Source organism: Phaethon aethereus, assembly GCF_964289735.1.
Source record: "Phaethon aethereus genome assembly, chromosome: 2".
In the NCBI taxonomy this organism is placed as follows: domain Eukaryota; kingdom Metazoa; phylum Chordata; class Aves; order Phaethontiformes; family Phaethontidae; genus Phaethon; species Phaethon aethereus.
Window position 1 is genome coordinate 121,506,255 of NC_138582.1, and position 15,980 is coordinate 121,522,234.

General features: G+C 38.0%; 2 protein-coding genes across 2 annotated transcripts in view; one reads left to right on the forward strand and one right to left on the reverse strand.

Moving 5' to 3' along the window:
• Window positions 1–5,575, reverse strand: part of KIF15 (kinesin family member 15) — a gene marked incomplete at both ends in the record, with an annotated part of 38,857 nt that extends 33,282 nt beyond the window's left edge. Inside the window, 4 exons of the mRNA XM_082015146.1 lie at window positions 1,072–1,148; window positions 2,208–2,391; window positions 3,711–3,753; window positions 5,557–5,575. Coding sequence (XP_081871272.1) covers window positions 1,072–1,148; window positions 2,208–2,391; window positions 3,711–3,753; window positions 5,557–5,575 — 323 coding nt within the window. The remainder of the gene's footprint in view (window positions 1–1,071; window positions 1,149–2,207; window positions 2,392–3,710; window positions 3,754–5,556) is intronic.
• A 254-nt stretch (window positions 5,576–5,829) lies between these two features.
• On the forward strand, window positions 5,830–15,120 carry KIAA1143 (the record flags this gene model as incomplete). The annotated part of the gene is made up of 3 exons (XM_082014603.1): window positions 5,830–6,019; window positions 7,941–8,100; window positions 14,909–15,120. The coding sequence occupies exons 1-3, from the start codon at window positions 5,912–5,914 to the stop codon at window positions 15,118–15,120; spliced, it is 480 nt and encodes a 159-aa protein (XP_081870729.1). The 5' UTR covers window positions 5,830–5,911.
• Between the last annotated feature and the right edge of the window lie 860 nt (window positions 15,121–15,980).

The window sequence follows — 15,980 nt, forward strand, 5'->3', positions numbered from 1 at the left end:
TTAATCTGCATCTTTTAAGGAGAATTCACAGACTAAAATGGAGAAAAAAAAATCTTCTAATCCAAAGATAGAGACAAATATAAGAAATCAGTCAGCTAAAAAGGTATAAAAATAGAACAGCAAATTTGACCATGAAATTTTGTAGATAAATCACCTTTTCTCTCCCCCGCCACCCACCACTTTCTTCCTTATTTATGTTGGAAAGGGATATGGTGGAACTTGGCATGAAAGTGAAGGCTTTCAAATATATACTTTATATTAATTTTTGGGTCAATCTTTCAAGTTTTGTATCACTCGGTAGTGCACATAAACACAAAATGAGAAAAATACTTTTAAGTTTAATATATCGTGTTTTTTAACTATAGTTACTAAACATGGTAGAGAAACTTCAAGGCAACTTCACTTCATTTTTCCATATTTGTATATTGTAAAAAAGTAGACCTCACTTCACAGTTTTGCAAATGCTGTGCTAGGCTAAAAAACCCAGTAAGGTTTTGATTAGATCAGTCCTTCAAGTTGGCATTTTTGTCTAAAGTGCCTACTCAGTTTTCAAAATGAAAAAATATTGAGAGTTAATATAATGATATTCATGCTACTAGTCATGGTTATATTTCTACCTTGAAAACATTTTGAAACTTAAAATTATCATTCATGAGTTTTCCCACAGGCAGCTATGACTCACTCAGAGTTGAGCTGGCCAAACAGCAAGTTAAAGCTATTTTCACTCCATTTTACTATGGACATACTGAAAACAACTAGCCTTCTCTTTAACAGTACAATAAAACTTCTCGGTTTTTAGACAAACACTAGTAAAATTGAAATGAGTTTGCAATCTACATTGTTGGCCTTAAGTATTAGAAGCATAACACCTACAAATAGATTCCTCCGAAAGAGGAGTAAGAAGTACTCTGCAATGTTACAAGAATATTCTCTATGTTGTGCTGCACTAAGGAAGTACTTTAAAAGTTTACTGTAACATTAAGCAGGCTCTGGCACTTAAAACTACAACTACTCATTAACACAATCTCCTCAAATGTTGCAGTTGCTATGAAATACCATTAAATGACTTACTATGCAAAGATGGTTCCATTGTAGCCATTCATACAGGATTCAACAATATTTTTGGCCACACTTGAGAACACTGACTCCTGGGGACACGGGAAAGAGAAGGCACTTGGCACCACTCGTTTAAGTATCACTTCTATCAGTGTTTTCTATGCTGTAACTTTATAATGTATAAAATAGACGCATTCCTTCAGGTTAGACATGCACCATGACCTCTGGAGTTCTCACAGCAAAACAATACATCCTAAGTGACATAAGTCACTCCCTCTGAAAAAAATTTATTCCTTGATAAACTGAAAGAAAAACAATAAAACTCAGCATGATAGTAACAGCTTTCAAATATGTATTATATTAATTTTGGTCCAGTGTTTTTGCTTACATTATGTGGTTTATACCACCAGTAGGTCAAAATTGTGCCTATGACACTTATCAAATCTAGCTAAGTGTCAATGTTTGTCACTGCACAATGGCATATTCAACAAATCTGCGCAACTGTAGCCTCATCTGTTTTCACATATTTCTCTTAGACCTGCAAGAAGAGCTAGGTACAAATAACAGGCTACAGTGGGTGCGGTTTTATGGGGGTTTTGTTTTTTTTAAACAGAAGTTAAAGGTAATTGAAGTCTTAGAGGAATTAAAACTATGTTCAGAATTTCAAACACAATATTATAAAAATTAAATTGAAGGATTTTCCTTCCAGTATTACCTGTCCCAGATGAACAATACATCTGTTTAAAAGGCAAATGTATAAGAAGGAAATAAAACAAATAGAATATAAACTCATAAATTCCTAATATACAAATCATATCTTTAATATCAGCTACTAACTGCCAGTTATTTTTATATGTTTGTCTCAACAGGGGGCGGAGGCATATTTTCTGTCTATGGTGTTACTGTAAGAATTAGAAATGTCACTTTTAATGCAAACTTTAATTAAAGAAATTAATGGTTAAAAAAATATATTAAAACTATTAGAGAGCAGAATTTAGTGCAACATTTCTGTACTGTAACTACATATTACGAGTCTGACCACTGCAAAAAATAAGACCTAAGGCATTACATCTTTAGAAAGGTGTAGTGTAGCAGTTGCTAAAATTTAGAGAAAAACTGCAATACCATTACACGATTCTGGAAGTTATTACCTGTGTTGTTTCCATATTTGCAACATAATCAAAAGTGAAGATCTTTGGCTCGGGCTTTGAATGCAGACGGATGGTATTTGATGAAAGAACAGATAAACACAAGCCTTGATCTCCATCGGTTAATGCAGTTCCCTCTGAAGGGGGACGTACCCTTACGTAAACTTTGATAGCATCACCTTCAACACTAAATGAACATTTATGCGTTAGATTTCTTTGAAATAGATGTACAGCTGTTTGATAAAATGAAATCACAAAAGTTACATCAAGCACATGAAGTTATACAAAGGTGTCTCCTTCTAGCTGTGCACATCAATTCACTGTATAAGCCACAGATTTATTAAAAGTAACAATATGGCAGATTTAAAAACAAAGAACATGAAGTTACTGGAATTTACTGCTGTTGCATGTAACTTCAACTCTAAAAGAGCACATTTCACAGTGAACTTGAGATATAAAATCAGTGTTATAATAAAAGGTTTCAGTAATTTCTAAGACTATGGGCTTCAAAGCATCCCTCTTACTACTGGAAGTTATAAAAGACTTTACAAATGGAGCAGACGATGCTACATTCAAGCAAGAAAGTTCCTACCATTTTTCTTTGCTGCTCAGAGGAAGGAAAAGAACAATCAATTCTTGATCCATGAGTCCAATAAAGAATAGCAGTGCCTACATCTAAAAGCTCCCTAACCTGTTTCATCACACTTACCAGTGGATGCACAAGTAAATTTAGCTTGAATAAGTAACTGTGCATGACCTATTATATTAAAGGTTTGAGGAATTCTGGCATAAATACCAATATAAAAATATAATATTAAAGAATTAAATTCTTACATGAATTGGTAGCAAACTTGGATTTACTTTACTTCATTCTTTCCCTCAAGGCAGATATAGCACGACAGTGTTATAACTGTTATTGATTTTTACCTTTGGTAAACAAGATAAGGGCACAGAATAGGTTTAAAAGTGGGGGAAGGACTTCGTGATGGAAATGTGGCACTGGGGAGTGGCAGAGGACAGGGCGAAAGAAGAACAGGAAGCAGCTGAGAAAGGGAAGATGTTATACTGGATTTAAGACACCACACTAACTTGCCAAATATGTTTTCATTACATAATATTATTCTAAGTTGTGGCAGAAACTGTTTATATTTGAAGGAGACCTTTTTGTTTTAGCTTAGGACTTCCTCACAGAATTAAAGTTCCTTGTGGAATATCTCTTCAGAGAAATTCTAGTGTCCAGCTGCAGAGTTTGTGGACAAAATAGAATTCACTGCATGGCAGCATTCCAAGAGGAATCTGACACCTCAGAACAAAACTTTCATTAAGAGAACTTTTTTTTAAAAAAAAAAACTGTAAGGAAATTAGGAAAGAAAGGCAACAATCATGTACACGAGAACATTGAAAGAAAAAACTTTTAATTATTTCACAAAGTCATACTAGGCTTTGGTGACAGTCTTTGTGCAATGTGATTATTCATATACGGGAACTGGGCTGATACTACTTTACCTAGGTGAGTTCAACAAAGGTAATGCAGAGTCACGCAAGTCTCCTACAAAATAAAAGTGAAACACACACAAAGATTAACTAAGATAAAATAATAGCTCAAAAAAACCCATTTACATAGAAAATACTTTAAGCAGCACTGAGGGAGGTAAATGAAGAGCCTTATAAATATCTGTTTCATGCATGAATCAGAACTCCGCAAAAACATTTAGTAACTCTCTTCCTTTGGCAGAAAGTTTGCAGTTTCTTGCAAAGGTAGAGAAAGTTCCAGTCCTGCAATATAAGCATGCACACACTTGTGCATGAGTAGTCTCTTAAATTAATGCATATATGGTTTTGCAAATGTTTTGGAGAATTAGGAACTGTGGTGATGCATTTCCCCCCTGATATGAATAAGTAATAGAGTGGACTCTTGCCATAGAATTCTGATAAGTTATGCCTTTTACAAATTCACATTAAAATCATTTGCTACCTAATTATCTTTGGTGGTGGTTCTTTAAATGACCTAAACTACTCAATTGTGACAGGAACATAAGTGTTAATAGTATTATATATTCCCATTATATTTTAAAAATTGCCAACTCACTGCAGATAAAACAACAATACAGCATGAAATAGTTTTACTGGTAGGACTGCAAAAACTCAATTTCATAAACCTGCACAACTGAGTAGCTATATTGCTGTCACTTTTATGAAGTAATATTCAGCACTCTGTAATGCATAAAGCTCTCCTGTGTGTATAAACATCACTTTGCACAGTTTCACATTTCAAAGAGATGACACATATTGCTCTGTATGTAGATACATTTTTTACTTAAGGGTGAACCTGACATGCAATTATTTCACATAGGTTAGTCAAAAATATTAACTAAGTAACATAATCAAATTTAAAAAATAAGTAAAATGACAATGAAAGATGATTTACCAAAATATTCCAATAATAAAGACCTTATAAAGTCTCTAAAAGTGCACAGGTTTTATTGTAGGAGGATTCCTTTAAAAGTAGAATTAATAAAGATGTGCAAAGGTACTAACCTTCTCATTAACATTCATGCTACATAACTATCCTGCTGCTGCTATGCCAGCCTACCTGCTTTGATTCACAAAGTAACATTTGAGAAATATGATAGCTTCTAATTCAGTTATTTATTCTTCAAATGCACAAGGTAGCAAAACGAGCTGGGACAAGAAAAGCAGTGCATTTTAAAACTGAAATCAGACTGACAGGTACTTGTACAACCTTGTACCTTGGGAAATGACCGACTCAGCGAACCGTTCTTAGCTCCCCTTTTAAAGGGCTGCTTTCATTTGAACGTTTATAAGACGCTGCAGTTACAAACATCACACAGCTAATTAAAACTCGTTAAAATTACAGAAGACGAATTGATAAACGCAGGACGGCTGAGAGCAACAGGGTTTGTAAAGCCTTCCAGCCTGGGAGGGCTGCGTCCATGTATCCACCCCGAGAAGCCCTGGGGTAGATCAGTGCCAGAAGTGCTTCTGGAAGCGCTGGGGGGTCACCCCGCTCCGTGCCGCTGCTCCGACCCCACCACCCTTCCCCGACATCACTGGGAGCAGCGCGGCTGCTCTGCGGGCACTCCAGGATCGCACCCCCCGGGCACCGGTCCCTCCGCGGGGCACCGAGCTCAGCCAACACGGCCATACTTCTACCTGACCCTCTTTGTTCTTACACCTGGGGGACACTCCACCGGAGGTGGTCGGCCCTACAGGGCTGAGCCATCCCTCGCCCAGCAAAGGGCACATGCAACGCGGCCTCCCTCACCGAGCCCGCCGCGGTCTCACCCTTCTGCCCGCACAGCCCCTTCACGACCACCTCCTGCCCCCTCACCTCTCACGCCAGGAGCCATGATCCTCGCCGGCCCTGCCGACCCCAGCGTCTCCCCGCCCAGGACCACCTCTCCAAAATGGCGGAACGTTTGAATTTGGCGCTAAGAACCACAGGCAACATAACCCCACCCCCTCCTCGAAGCCAGAATGGGCACGGCCATTTCACTCTACATCCTCCTTCCCCGCTCCGGCTTCTCTCCTGCCATTGGCTTAAAGTGCTTTCGCCCCCCGCACGTGACAGAGAGTTACGGAAGGGAGGCGGTGTGTTAGTTATGTTCCACTACGGCCGCCGTCCTCTCGCGCCCGCTCAGCCCGGAAGCGGCCGGGGGGAGGTTGGCCCCCGGGGGCAAGCGGCCATGAGCAAAAGGAACCAGGTCTCCTACGTGCGGCCGGCCGAGCCCGCCTTTCTCAGCCGCTTCAAGCGGCAGGTCGGGTATCGGGAGGGGCCCACGGTGGAAACCAAGGTAACGGCTTGGCCCCGCGCTCGGGCACCGTGGCCCTTCCCGCTCCGGGCTGCCGCCGGCCCCCTGCCCGTGTGCTCGTGTCGGGGCCCTGCTTCCTTTCCCACTGCTGCGACCGGCCCCTCCTGGGGGTCGGAAGGGGCAACGCCCGCTTCTTGGGGCCTTCCGTGCCATGAGCACCCCCTTCTCGGGTTTGAAACGAAGGCGGGGGAGAGACCGCGTCGCAGGCGGTGGGGAAGCAGCACTTCAAGGCTTTGTCCCTGTAGGGCAAGGGGGAACAGTAGTTACCCACTTAAAATTATCTGAAACTGCCTTTGTAACTTGTTTTTGCTTCTGTGTTGGAGATCCAGAGCAACAAATTGCAGTACCCCTCCCCATGGCTGTTCTTCATAATTGCAGCCGTGGTGCCCTTTGCAGAGCAGCCAGTGCCCCGGTCTGTGGGCGCAACGGGGGAAACAGCAATGACGTCCTAAGCTAACCGGCCTTACAAAGCCCAGGCAGGGGAAAAAAAAAAAAAGGTTTTAAGAGTATAGTAAAAAATATATATTCGAAAGGACTTAACATGATCTTAAAATAGGTCAGCATATACAAACTCTGATGTGATGGCCAGGAAGGCAGGGCAGAGGCAGTGAGGTTTGAGCCAGCTTGTTAAAAGGCGAACTTTTCTGAGGGTGCTGTTTTTTTCTGTTTCCCATGTGCTCTTGCATGTATTTGTGGCTAACTAAGGATTTACAGGATGCCTTAAGAAAGAGGCCTGTCATTATTGCAATACAGTACATGCAAAATTAGTGTTTCATTTTCATGACCAAGGAAATTTAAATTTAAGCTATGGTTTAACATTAGCTGGTAGTGCTGTTTATGCAGTTACGTTGTTACCTAGTTGTACTTGCAGAAGTGTTTGGATGATCCCACCCTGACCTGTATGCAGCTGAAAACTAACGGAGCAAAGAAAGCCCACTACCAGTGGTTCATTGTTATAGCCTTGATTTGAATCATACTTGTGCCATTGTGGATATACAAGTTACTTGTGAAAACATCTTTTATTACAAACAATCAATGTATTGACTTTCACCACTTGCTCCATTTGTCTGTATTGCCTTTTAAGGTTCAATTCTAGTATGTTGTAGGTCTTAAGCTGAAGAGGCCATTACCACCTAACCTCTCCAGACTTCTCAGCAAAGTAATACTCACAATAATTTGTTAAAAAAATAAATTTGTGACAAGCTGGAATTTGAGATAAAAGTATGCCTTTAGTAAATTTAGTACGAACTGTTTTACTTCCTGAGGAAGATTGCATTTTGCCTGTCTCTTGGTGAATTCTATAGATCATTCTAATACTGTCTATACTTTTCCTTATAAGATGAAGTTTCAGTTCCTCTAATACTGCCAAACTTTATGTTTCCATGCCAGAAAGTTTATTTTTCTAAAATTTTGTCCCAAATGATTCTTCTGTCTCAGAGCACAATTTTGAGAGAGTGGGAACAGGGACATGGTCTTCCTTGTGTCAATAATGCTTACAGTGATTTGGTTAAGCAGCTTTAATAACAAAGCGACCATGGACTTCCCTTCCCTTTGCACTGTTTTGAGTAGAGCTTAGCAGATTCAAATTTGGATCCACACATTTAAGATTCTTTTAGTGTTGCACGGCAGACAGTGCTTGTACAGTAAAGATAACAAACAAAAGGAACTAATTTATTACCTTCCAAGTTCCTACTGTTTTGGTCTGTAACTGAAAGAGCCTGTACTGCTTTTTTCTAGGGGACTTTAAGTCTCTGGAGTGTCATTTGGATAACGTGTGTTGGGAGCTGTGACAAGTCTCCTCACTAACCTTGCTGCAAAAGTGAAACCAAAGTGAACTAGCCCACCCTTAGCAGTTGTGATTTGCTGTGGTGATCAGAATTGCTTTTATTTCTTTCCTGTCTAGAGAGAGCAGCTTCCACTTGCAGATGGTGATAGTGAGAATGGCAGTGACAACGAAGATGAGCAGCCTCAAGTGGTAACACTGAAAAAAGGGGACTTGACTGCTGAAGAAGCAATGAAAATTAAACAGCAAATCAGAGAGGCCTTAAAGTCAAATGAATCAGGTGAATTTCAAACTGCTAATTTCTTGCTTTGTATAGCCAAAGAGAGATAACCCATAAAAGGGAGCTTGATATTTGCTCAGTTTTCTACCATTTAATATTACCTTTGGTTAGTTGCTTTGAATTTTTCAGCTAAATAATTTGCACTTGTGATTCTTAATCTGAAATTGTTAGGTACATATCCAAGCTGTCTTTATATAGTATTGCAGATCTGTGCTTCTTGGTTGTGCATCATCCTACCTCCAAATACCACCTTAAGTCTTCTTGTTTGTTTGTTTTTGTTATGTTGTGTTATTGTCCTGGTACAGAGTCTTTTGACATCACCTGTGATGATTTTTTAACTCATTAATTAATACAGCCAAATTTGACAGTGGAATGGATGTCTTAAAGGTAATTGTATAAGTTCATGAAAGAGAGTGTCTGGACAGAAGGAGGAAACCCTGGTTAGTGCTTCAGTGGAAAGAGTGGCAGGTGTGTAAGTTAGGTAATGTGTTCATTTAACTGACTGGTCCATGTTCTTACTTGCTTAAAATCATCCCCAATATGTGTTGTGACTTGCAGATATATTATGCAAAAGTAAATTGATTAGTTGAAAATAACAGATGGTACAACAATGCCAACAAAGAGCAAGGTATAGAAAAAAAAGTTTCTTTGCTACAAAGAACTAGAAAGCTTTATTTAAGTTATTTAACAGGCTTTTCAAGAACAGAAAGATGGAAGTGTTGTGGGAGAGGTTGCTTCAGTTAGACAATAAAGATGTGAAACTATGGCTGATGAGTACAGTTATGTTAAGAATTTCTGTCAGTATTCATCAATCAAATATGGTTAATGTAAGTGCTTTGAGAGTCCAAAAACTTCCATCATCTCACAGGTGTGATGAAATGTAGCTTTATTTTTATTTTTTGGTGACAGGAGACTTGATAGATTAAAGGTTGCTATTAATGTCTCTAGTGGATATGACTTGTCAATTTAAGACTATAGAACTAGAACCTCACAAGTATAAAAGGGAAAGGTCATTCATTGAAGCTGTGGACCTTTTCCTCAGTTAGCCATTGTGGCTATTTACAAAGGCCGTAAATTGAGTTTAGTGCAGATTGAGAGGCTAGCACATGACTATCAATATGACATCCTTAGCTTCTGTCTTTTTCTGCCATTTGGATTCAAAAATTCAGGTTTGTGCTGAATGCTTCCCTATGTAGAAGTACGTGTTAAAATTTAAACAGTAGAAATGGGAGAAGTTGATTAACAGTAGTAGGAGAAAATACATTGAGAATCTTCTATTTTTGAAAAGCAGATTGATGAAAAATTCTTAATTTTTATAATGTAGGTTAGCTTGAAGCTAAATAAAAATACGTCTGATTTGTTTCTGCAGGTAGATATATATATGTCAGGTGTAACCAGGTGGTGGACTGAGGGCTGTGTTTATATAATTTGTACTCCTCTGAGAAAATGTATTCAGCTTCCGGCTTACTTCCTGGTCTCTTGTTATTGAAGTGTAATGCATATGCTTAGTGTTGCAGTTTGTAAAGTTGTCACATGATTTCTTTTCAAAAGTGGGATCACCCTCCTCATATTGGGAGAAATTTCAACCTGTTGTAAAGAAATGGTATGATTCTTTCTGTGCATTGGTTTCCTTTTCATATAAGCAACTTGAATTTTGAATGACCACAGTAGAAGAAAAAATTATTTTGTAAGGCTGATGGAAAAGTAGTAGTTGTCCATGAGAATCTGTTGAGGTGGAGCCCATGCTGTGAAAAAAGTCCAAAAGAGCTACCAAGCTGAATATATAGTATGAAATGGAAGCGTATTTGAATAGAGTAACTGAACTTCTTTGGTGGAAAAAGACATTCCTAAGACATAAGTATATGTATAGAGGATGATAGTATTGAGTCCCTGTAGGACTTTGGCACCTCTGCTTATTACCTCTTCAGGCCTTCAGTAATAACTTGAATTTGGAGGAAAAAAATCCACAGTAGTAGGTAGCCAGGAGTGTTGAATCACTATGCTGTGAGCACTGCTGCCCTCTGGTCTACATTACTGTGTTACTATTCATTCATCTACTTTTGCTGTCAATATGAGGTCTTGGCCTCCTTTTCTTTTTTTTGGCTTGTGGGAATAAACAGGTAAGTGCTACTATGTTCCTCTGCTATGGAGAGGACCTGGTGTGAAATTTTCAGTGAAGGTGTGGGTGACTGTGCTACAGCTTGCTGAAGGCTTTTTTGAGTCTTTGGCCATCTTTGCACTGTCAGTCTGACCTCTAGATTTAAATTCTGATTTCTAGTCAGAGGCAGGTATTTAGACAACTGGTTACTTCCAGTTTAATAAAGAGAGTTTTGAGTAACATGTTAATTTTCTTTTTTTTTTATAATTGTCAATTCTGAAAATGGCAAGTATAAAGTTTGACGCTGCATGGTATGATTACATTTCTTGTTGCTTTGATTTTCATCCCAGAGTTGAAAGTGAAATTAATTTAACAGGTACTAGACGATAATATATCCCCAAATCAGATCATTAGTGAAATTAAGCAAAGCTGAAAAGGTAGCAGGGAAGTAAATTTCCCAACTGATAATATTCCTTTCTACCATGCATCAATGCTGAGGCGCTTTGATAGATCATAAGTAACGTGCTGCTAACTATCTGTTGTGAATAGAAACTGTTAGTTTTCAAAAGTCCGATGGAAAGTACTCAGTTTTGAGGTTCTGCCCTCTCTTTTATATCTGTAGTCATTGTCTTCATTTGAAGATCCTTGTCTCCAGGCTTTGATTTGGGATATTATTCTAAGATTTTCCATATCTCATTTGCCTCCTTTCTCCTTCATTTTCTTCTATAACCAGTTTGACACGGCTACACTTTTTTATTTCAGGCACCAGCAGTTCCTGTGACTTGCATTTTCTTTTACAGATAAGCAGCCCTTCTGCATTAATACAGCAAAAACAGCTGATTAACGTCCTAGCTGAGCTTAGTTGCCTCCTAAGGCAGAAAAAAATTTAGTGAAGCTTATACGTTGGCTTTTGCAAGTATAGTCACAGGGAACTTTTTTATTTAGGACTGAACCTTTCCTATATAAGAAAATGCACTTCCATACAATATTTTTTTCCTTGGAGTACTGACTTAGAGGCTTTTTAAAAAGAAGTCATTTGTTTATCAACAGTCATTTTGCTTAGTATTTTTAGGCAGCATGTTATAAATTGCTACTGTTGGTTCAGGGACAAAGAAAAATGATCTTATGAGAAACTAAATTTGCACAAAAAGAAAAGATGGCAGTTACCGCAAGATACTTTATTCCAGCATTCATTATAGTCTATGGAATTGATTTTTCGACTGTTTTTCTAGTTCATCTGGCCTCTGGGACACTCTGATACATGCAGATGACCAAATTTGGCAAAAGGTGTCCTTATTCATTCAAAGTCTTTTAATACTGTTCTTGTCTCATTCTATATGCGGGGGTTGGAGGAGGGCAAGAGAGGAGAGAGGCAGGGAGAATGCAGTCTGTGCTGTCTTGGGTATTAGAGCTCTTTCCTTAGCTGAAGCAGCTGTTACATCAGATACATATCACAGAGTTCATGCTGCTCTTCATCATGTGACAAGCAGGAATCTAAATCAAAGATAATTTTACACTACTTAAGTAACAAAAACTTTCCCAAGTGTCCTCATAAACAATTGAGACTGAATAGCTGAGCAAGACTGGCCTTTTTCTATCTTCATGATACCAGTGCGTGGAATTCCTATAGTAAATGCTTCCAAAGGCATGCATAGAGATGGGTGGCCAGAAGGCACTAGAAGGAGCAACTAGAATGGCTGTCCCGAACTTCTAACCTTAGAAACCATTAAGAAATTTGCCAGGTTATCATATTTTTTTCCAGCCTTTATCATTTTGAATAGACATATATCTTGAAATATTGTTTGCTGTGCTCCTCCTGTTGTTTCTGCCAGTTTAGTGGCATTTGTGTTTCCTGTTGTTGCCTCATTGACCCATGTGGACAGAAACTGCTGAAAAATGGTGCTGCTAGCTACGCAAATGACTAATAAATAAAAAATACAATAAACTGAAGAGCAGTTTCTTTTTCAGACTCTCATTTCTACTTCTCTTGTAATATATAACTTGCAATTAAAAGAGAAAAAAAATTCTGAATTTGTGGGTTTTTAAATTGATGTAACTTGTGAAGTTGAGTTTTCAGCTGACCATCTGATTGTGCCCCTCTTAGTTGACCAGTGTAAAGGTCTGTGATGCAGGTAAAAGCAGCAGTGACTAAGAGCAGCCAGAACTTGAACTGCTAGTGTAGTTTTTTGACTCTCTTATCAGAAGTCGATTTTATTATTTCTCTTGTAATGCTTTCATGTTGGTTGTATTTTACTTTGTGCGTTTCAGTGTGTTTATCAGAAATCCTGCTTTCCGTAATTTGTAATACTGATACAGTCTTTTATCAAGGCTCTCTTTCAAAAACTACCAACACTGAGATTGTTTCTTCATTCTTTTCTTTGCATTGCTTAATACAAGTCAGTTTTTGGAGGTCATCGATCCAAACAAAAAAGACAGCTGACACATAAGAATTAAGTAAAATTAGAAAGGATGAAGTGAATTTTTTTTTACCATCTGGAAAAGACAATCTTAACAAATCATCACAAATTTCTTGAGCTGCTGCATCAGATTCTTTCAAAAAACATAGTCTGTCTGTCCTCTCTCTTGCCACAAGTTGCTCAGGTAAGGCTAGGCCTACTGTGTTTCTTCATCAGCTTCATTCTTTGTCAAGCACTGCCAACACGTCATAGCGCTCTGAAGTTGGCCTGGGCTTCCTGCTGAAAGGAATGTCCTTGAGCATGTAATGACATTTTGACAGTGTTTAACCAGGCCAAGAGCTAAAATCTTTTCCTTTGATGCAGAATGATCCGCAAATAGTATTGAGACCCTGGAGGTCAGAGCTAAGCTAGTTGCAATTTTGGTGGAGTTTTTGAGCTTTGCTCTGTTTATGCACTTTGCTTATTAGGCATTTAAATTCGTATTGCAAAGATACCTATCAGTTTCTCCATCTGGTAGACAAGATGAAATTATTTTGTGCAGTTCAAAAAGTGGTTAGCAGGAGAGTTGGGAGTAAAATTCAAATTTGTGACTTCCATTTTTCCATGCAGTATGAGAACATAGCTGTTTATCTGATTTATTTTGTGGATATGCTTTCATTATGTTTTTAGGGGTTTGGTTTTTCAATTTAACATTCTAAAAAAATGTAGTAATCACTCTTTTAAAGAGTGTCCAATGAGGATATTTTGATGTTCCTCATGCTTACGCAGTAGCTGGTTGTCCTATTTCCACAGCTGTACTGATACTGTATACAGTCTGTACACTTATGGGCTCAAGTACATAGGCAGCTGTGTCTACTCATAAGTGAAATTTTTCTTATAGATGCATTTTTTTGGCAGATCTTACTTAAGTTAGAAGATCTGTGTTTCGAAATAAACATTGTAGTTAAGCAACAATCAGTAAGGGGAATTATTTGATGTTAAATTTATGAGCCCAAATACGGAGGCCCAGCTTCTGAGAAAAATGATTCATAGTGCATTTTGATTGGTTGGGTGTAACACACTTTCAGAAATAGTTGTTTTTCCCTATTTTTTTAAGTTAGGTTTCTTCTTAAAAAGGGTCTCTGAAACTTGAGGAACTGTAAGTGAAGTTTCCTAATGAAGTTGATGTCTTCATTTGTACCATACAACCCTTAAGACACCAGATTTAACAGTTGTGGTGTTTGGAGTATACACTGAAGAGTTTTTCAGCCAGTGCTGTGTATGGTAACACTGAAATGTTAGTCTTCTGCCATAATGCTTATATACTGAGGAAAGAATTCATGCTACATACAAAAGGTATTTATTGGTTATAATTAAATAGTACATAATCTTGTCAAACACACGCATGTTGTTAGGAAATTTCTGTTGAATGATGAATTACACAAAAGTACTTTAGGAAAAATATCTTGCACAGAACCTATGGTTCTTTAATATCCTGCCACATATACGTTATAAAAATTGCAAACTACTGCAGCATGAGCCTTTGTATCTGATTCATTACAATTACACTTTTTTTCCAAAAATACTGCCTTGATGCTGTTACTTGTGCAGTAGCTTTCCTCCTGTGCCTGATAATCCTGGAAGGGACTTTCTTGGTTTTAAAATTGTTATTTGCTGTAGTACACGCAGAGGAGCAGGAGCAGAATGAGTGAGTTGGAGTAGTTTGGTGATTTTTCAGATACAAAGAAACCCTAAAACTTTCATCTATATGATAATAAAAGGCAGGTTTATGACCATGTGATCTTTTTAGCTGTCTCAGCAGGACAGGGTATATTATAAGAAAAAGAAAAGCTTTGTCTTGTGTATGTGCCATTTTGTTCTGTGAAGAGATACCATAATTCTGAAATAAGTGCATTTGTTGTCATGGATTTTACAAATAGTGAAGTGGAATTAGAGGATCCTATAAAGTTGTCCTCTCCATTTTGATAAGTGGATGCAGCTGGATGATGTGGGAAAAGCTCTACTGCTCACAGTCTCTCCTAAGTTAAAGCCTCCGGTTAGTGAGAACCCATTTCTAATAGGAACTGCAGGAGAACTGTCTTCAAGGGCTGGTTGCCATGGAGCAGATGCGTGTGCATGAAGGACATTCATTGATACAGACTTCATGGCTAAAAAATACGTTGTCATGATTGTTGTATTCTATCAGAGGTCTCACTGATCTTGGTTCTAGGGAAAAAGAAAAGATAATAGTGAAGGTCTGTATGTGTGTGTGAACGTGTGCAGATGAGTTCTGATTTTACTCTCTTTGTTATAGATGGTGAACCAGAACCTGCTGATGGAAAAATTATGTTCAGGAAACCAGCCAAACGTTCATCAGAGAAATTTTTGGACTTCAATGTATGTTCAAGTAAGAAGATGAAAGAGGCAAAGAAAACTAAGCGAGAAGCAACTCCTCCTCAGAGTACAGCTAAGCAAATAAAAAATAGCAGTCTTCTCTCATTTGACAATGAAGAAAATGATGATTAGGAGTTGTAGTTTTTCTATTTTACTTACCCTTCTAGGGATCTGAGTAAGACTGAGAGTTTTCCTAGAAATTGAAGCATGGTATCTGAATCTTCTCTTATTTGTTATAGTCCAACTAGAGAAGCATAGTATAAAACTAGCAAGAGCTAAGTCTTTGCAGTTCAGATGGAGCTGTATGAATAGTATGTCATGTCTTTATTTTAAAAGAGAATTTAAACATGTATGTAAAAGCTATTTGAGGTCACAAATGAGTAGCAAAATATAGCTGTACATATGCATTATTTTCAATCAATACATTTTAAAATGTCCTCCATTACTAAAAATTTATTTCCTCTTTATTTACTGGCCTTAGTTGACAGTTGTATGTTTTTTACCTGTTACTGTTGACTTAACATTCAAAAGAGAGAGACTTCATTGCTGTGGAATAGAGATTCAAGTTTTCTGTCACATACCTTAACACAAGTTTGCACAGTTTTTGCATATGTGGTTTGGCAGATTAGCTCTTTGCAGAGCCCTTGCAGTAAGTGAGCCTGCAGTTGCGAAAATTCTGTAATCTTAATCCTGTCTTTTGGTGAATGCAGTCTAAGAATCATCAAATTCATTTCAGTTGATTGTGCTAGCAAGATATAAAACTTTTGATTGTAGTTGGTGGTATCAACTAATGCAAAAGAAAGATGCCTAAACCCTTGGAGATTGTTCACTTTGGTCATCACGCTGATGGGCTCAGTGGTTTGATTTTTTTTTTTTTTTTGGAGTATATTTGTTCCAGTTAGTTACCTAGGTATTCATAATTATTTGGGATCTCAAACAGCTTATTTTTAAAAAAAATTAATTAATCTTTAAGTTGTGGAAGAGCATTATTT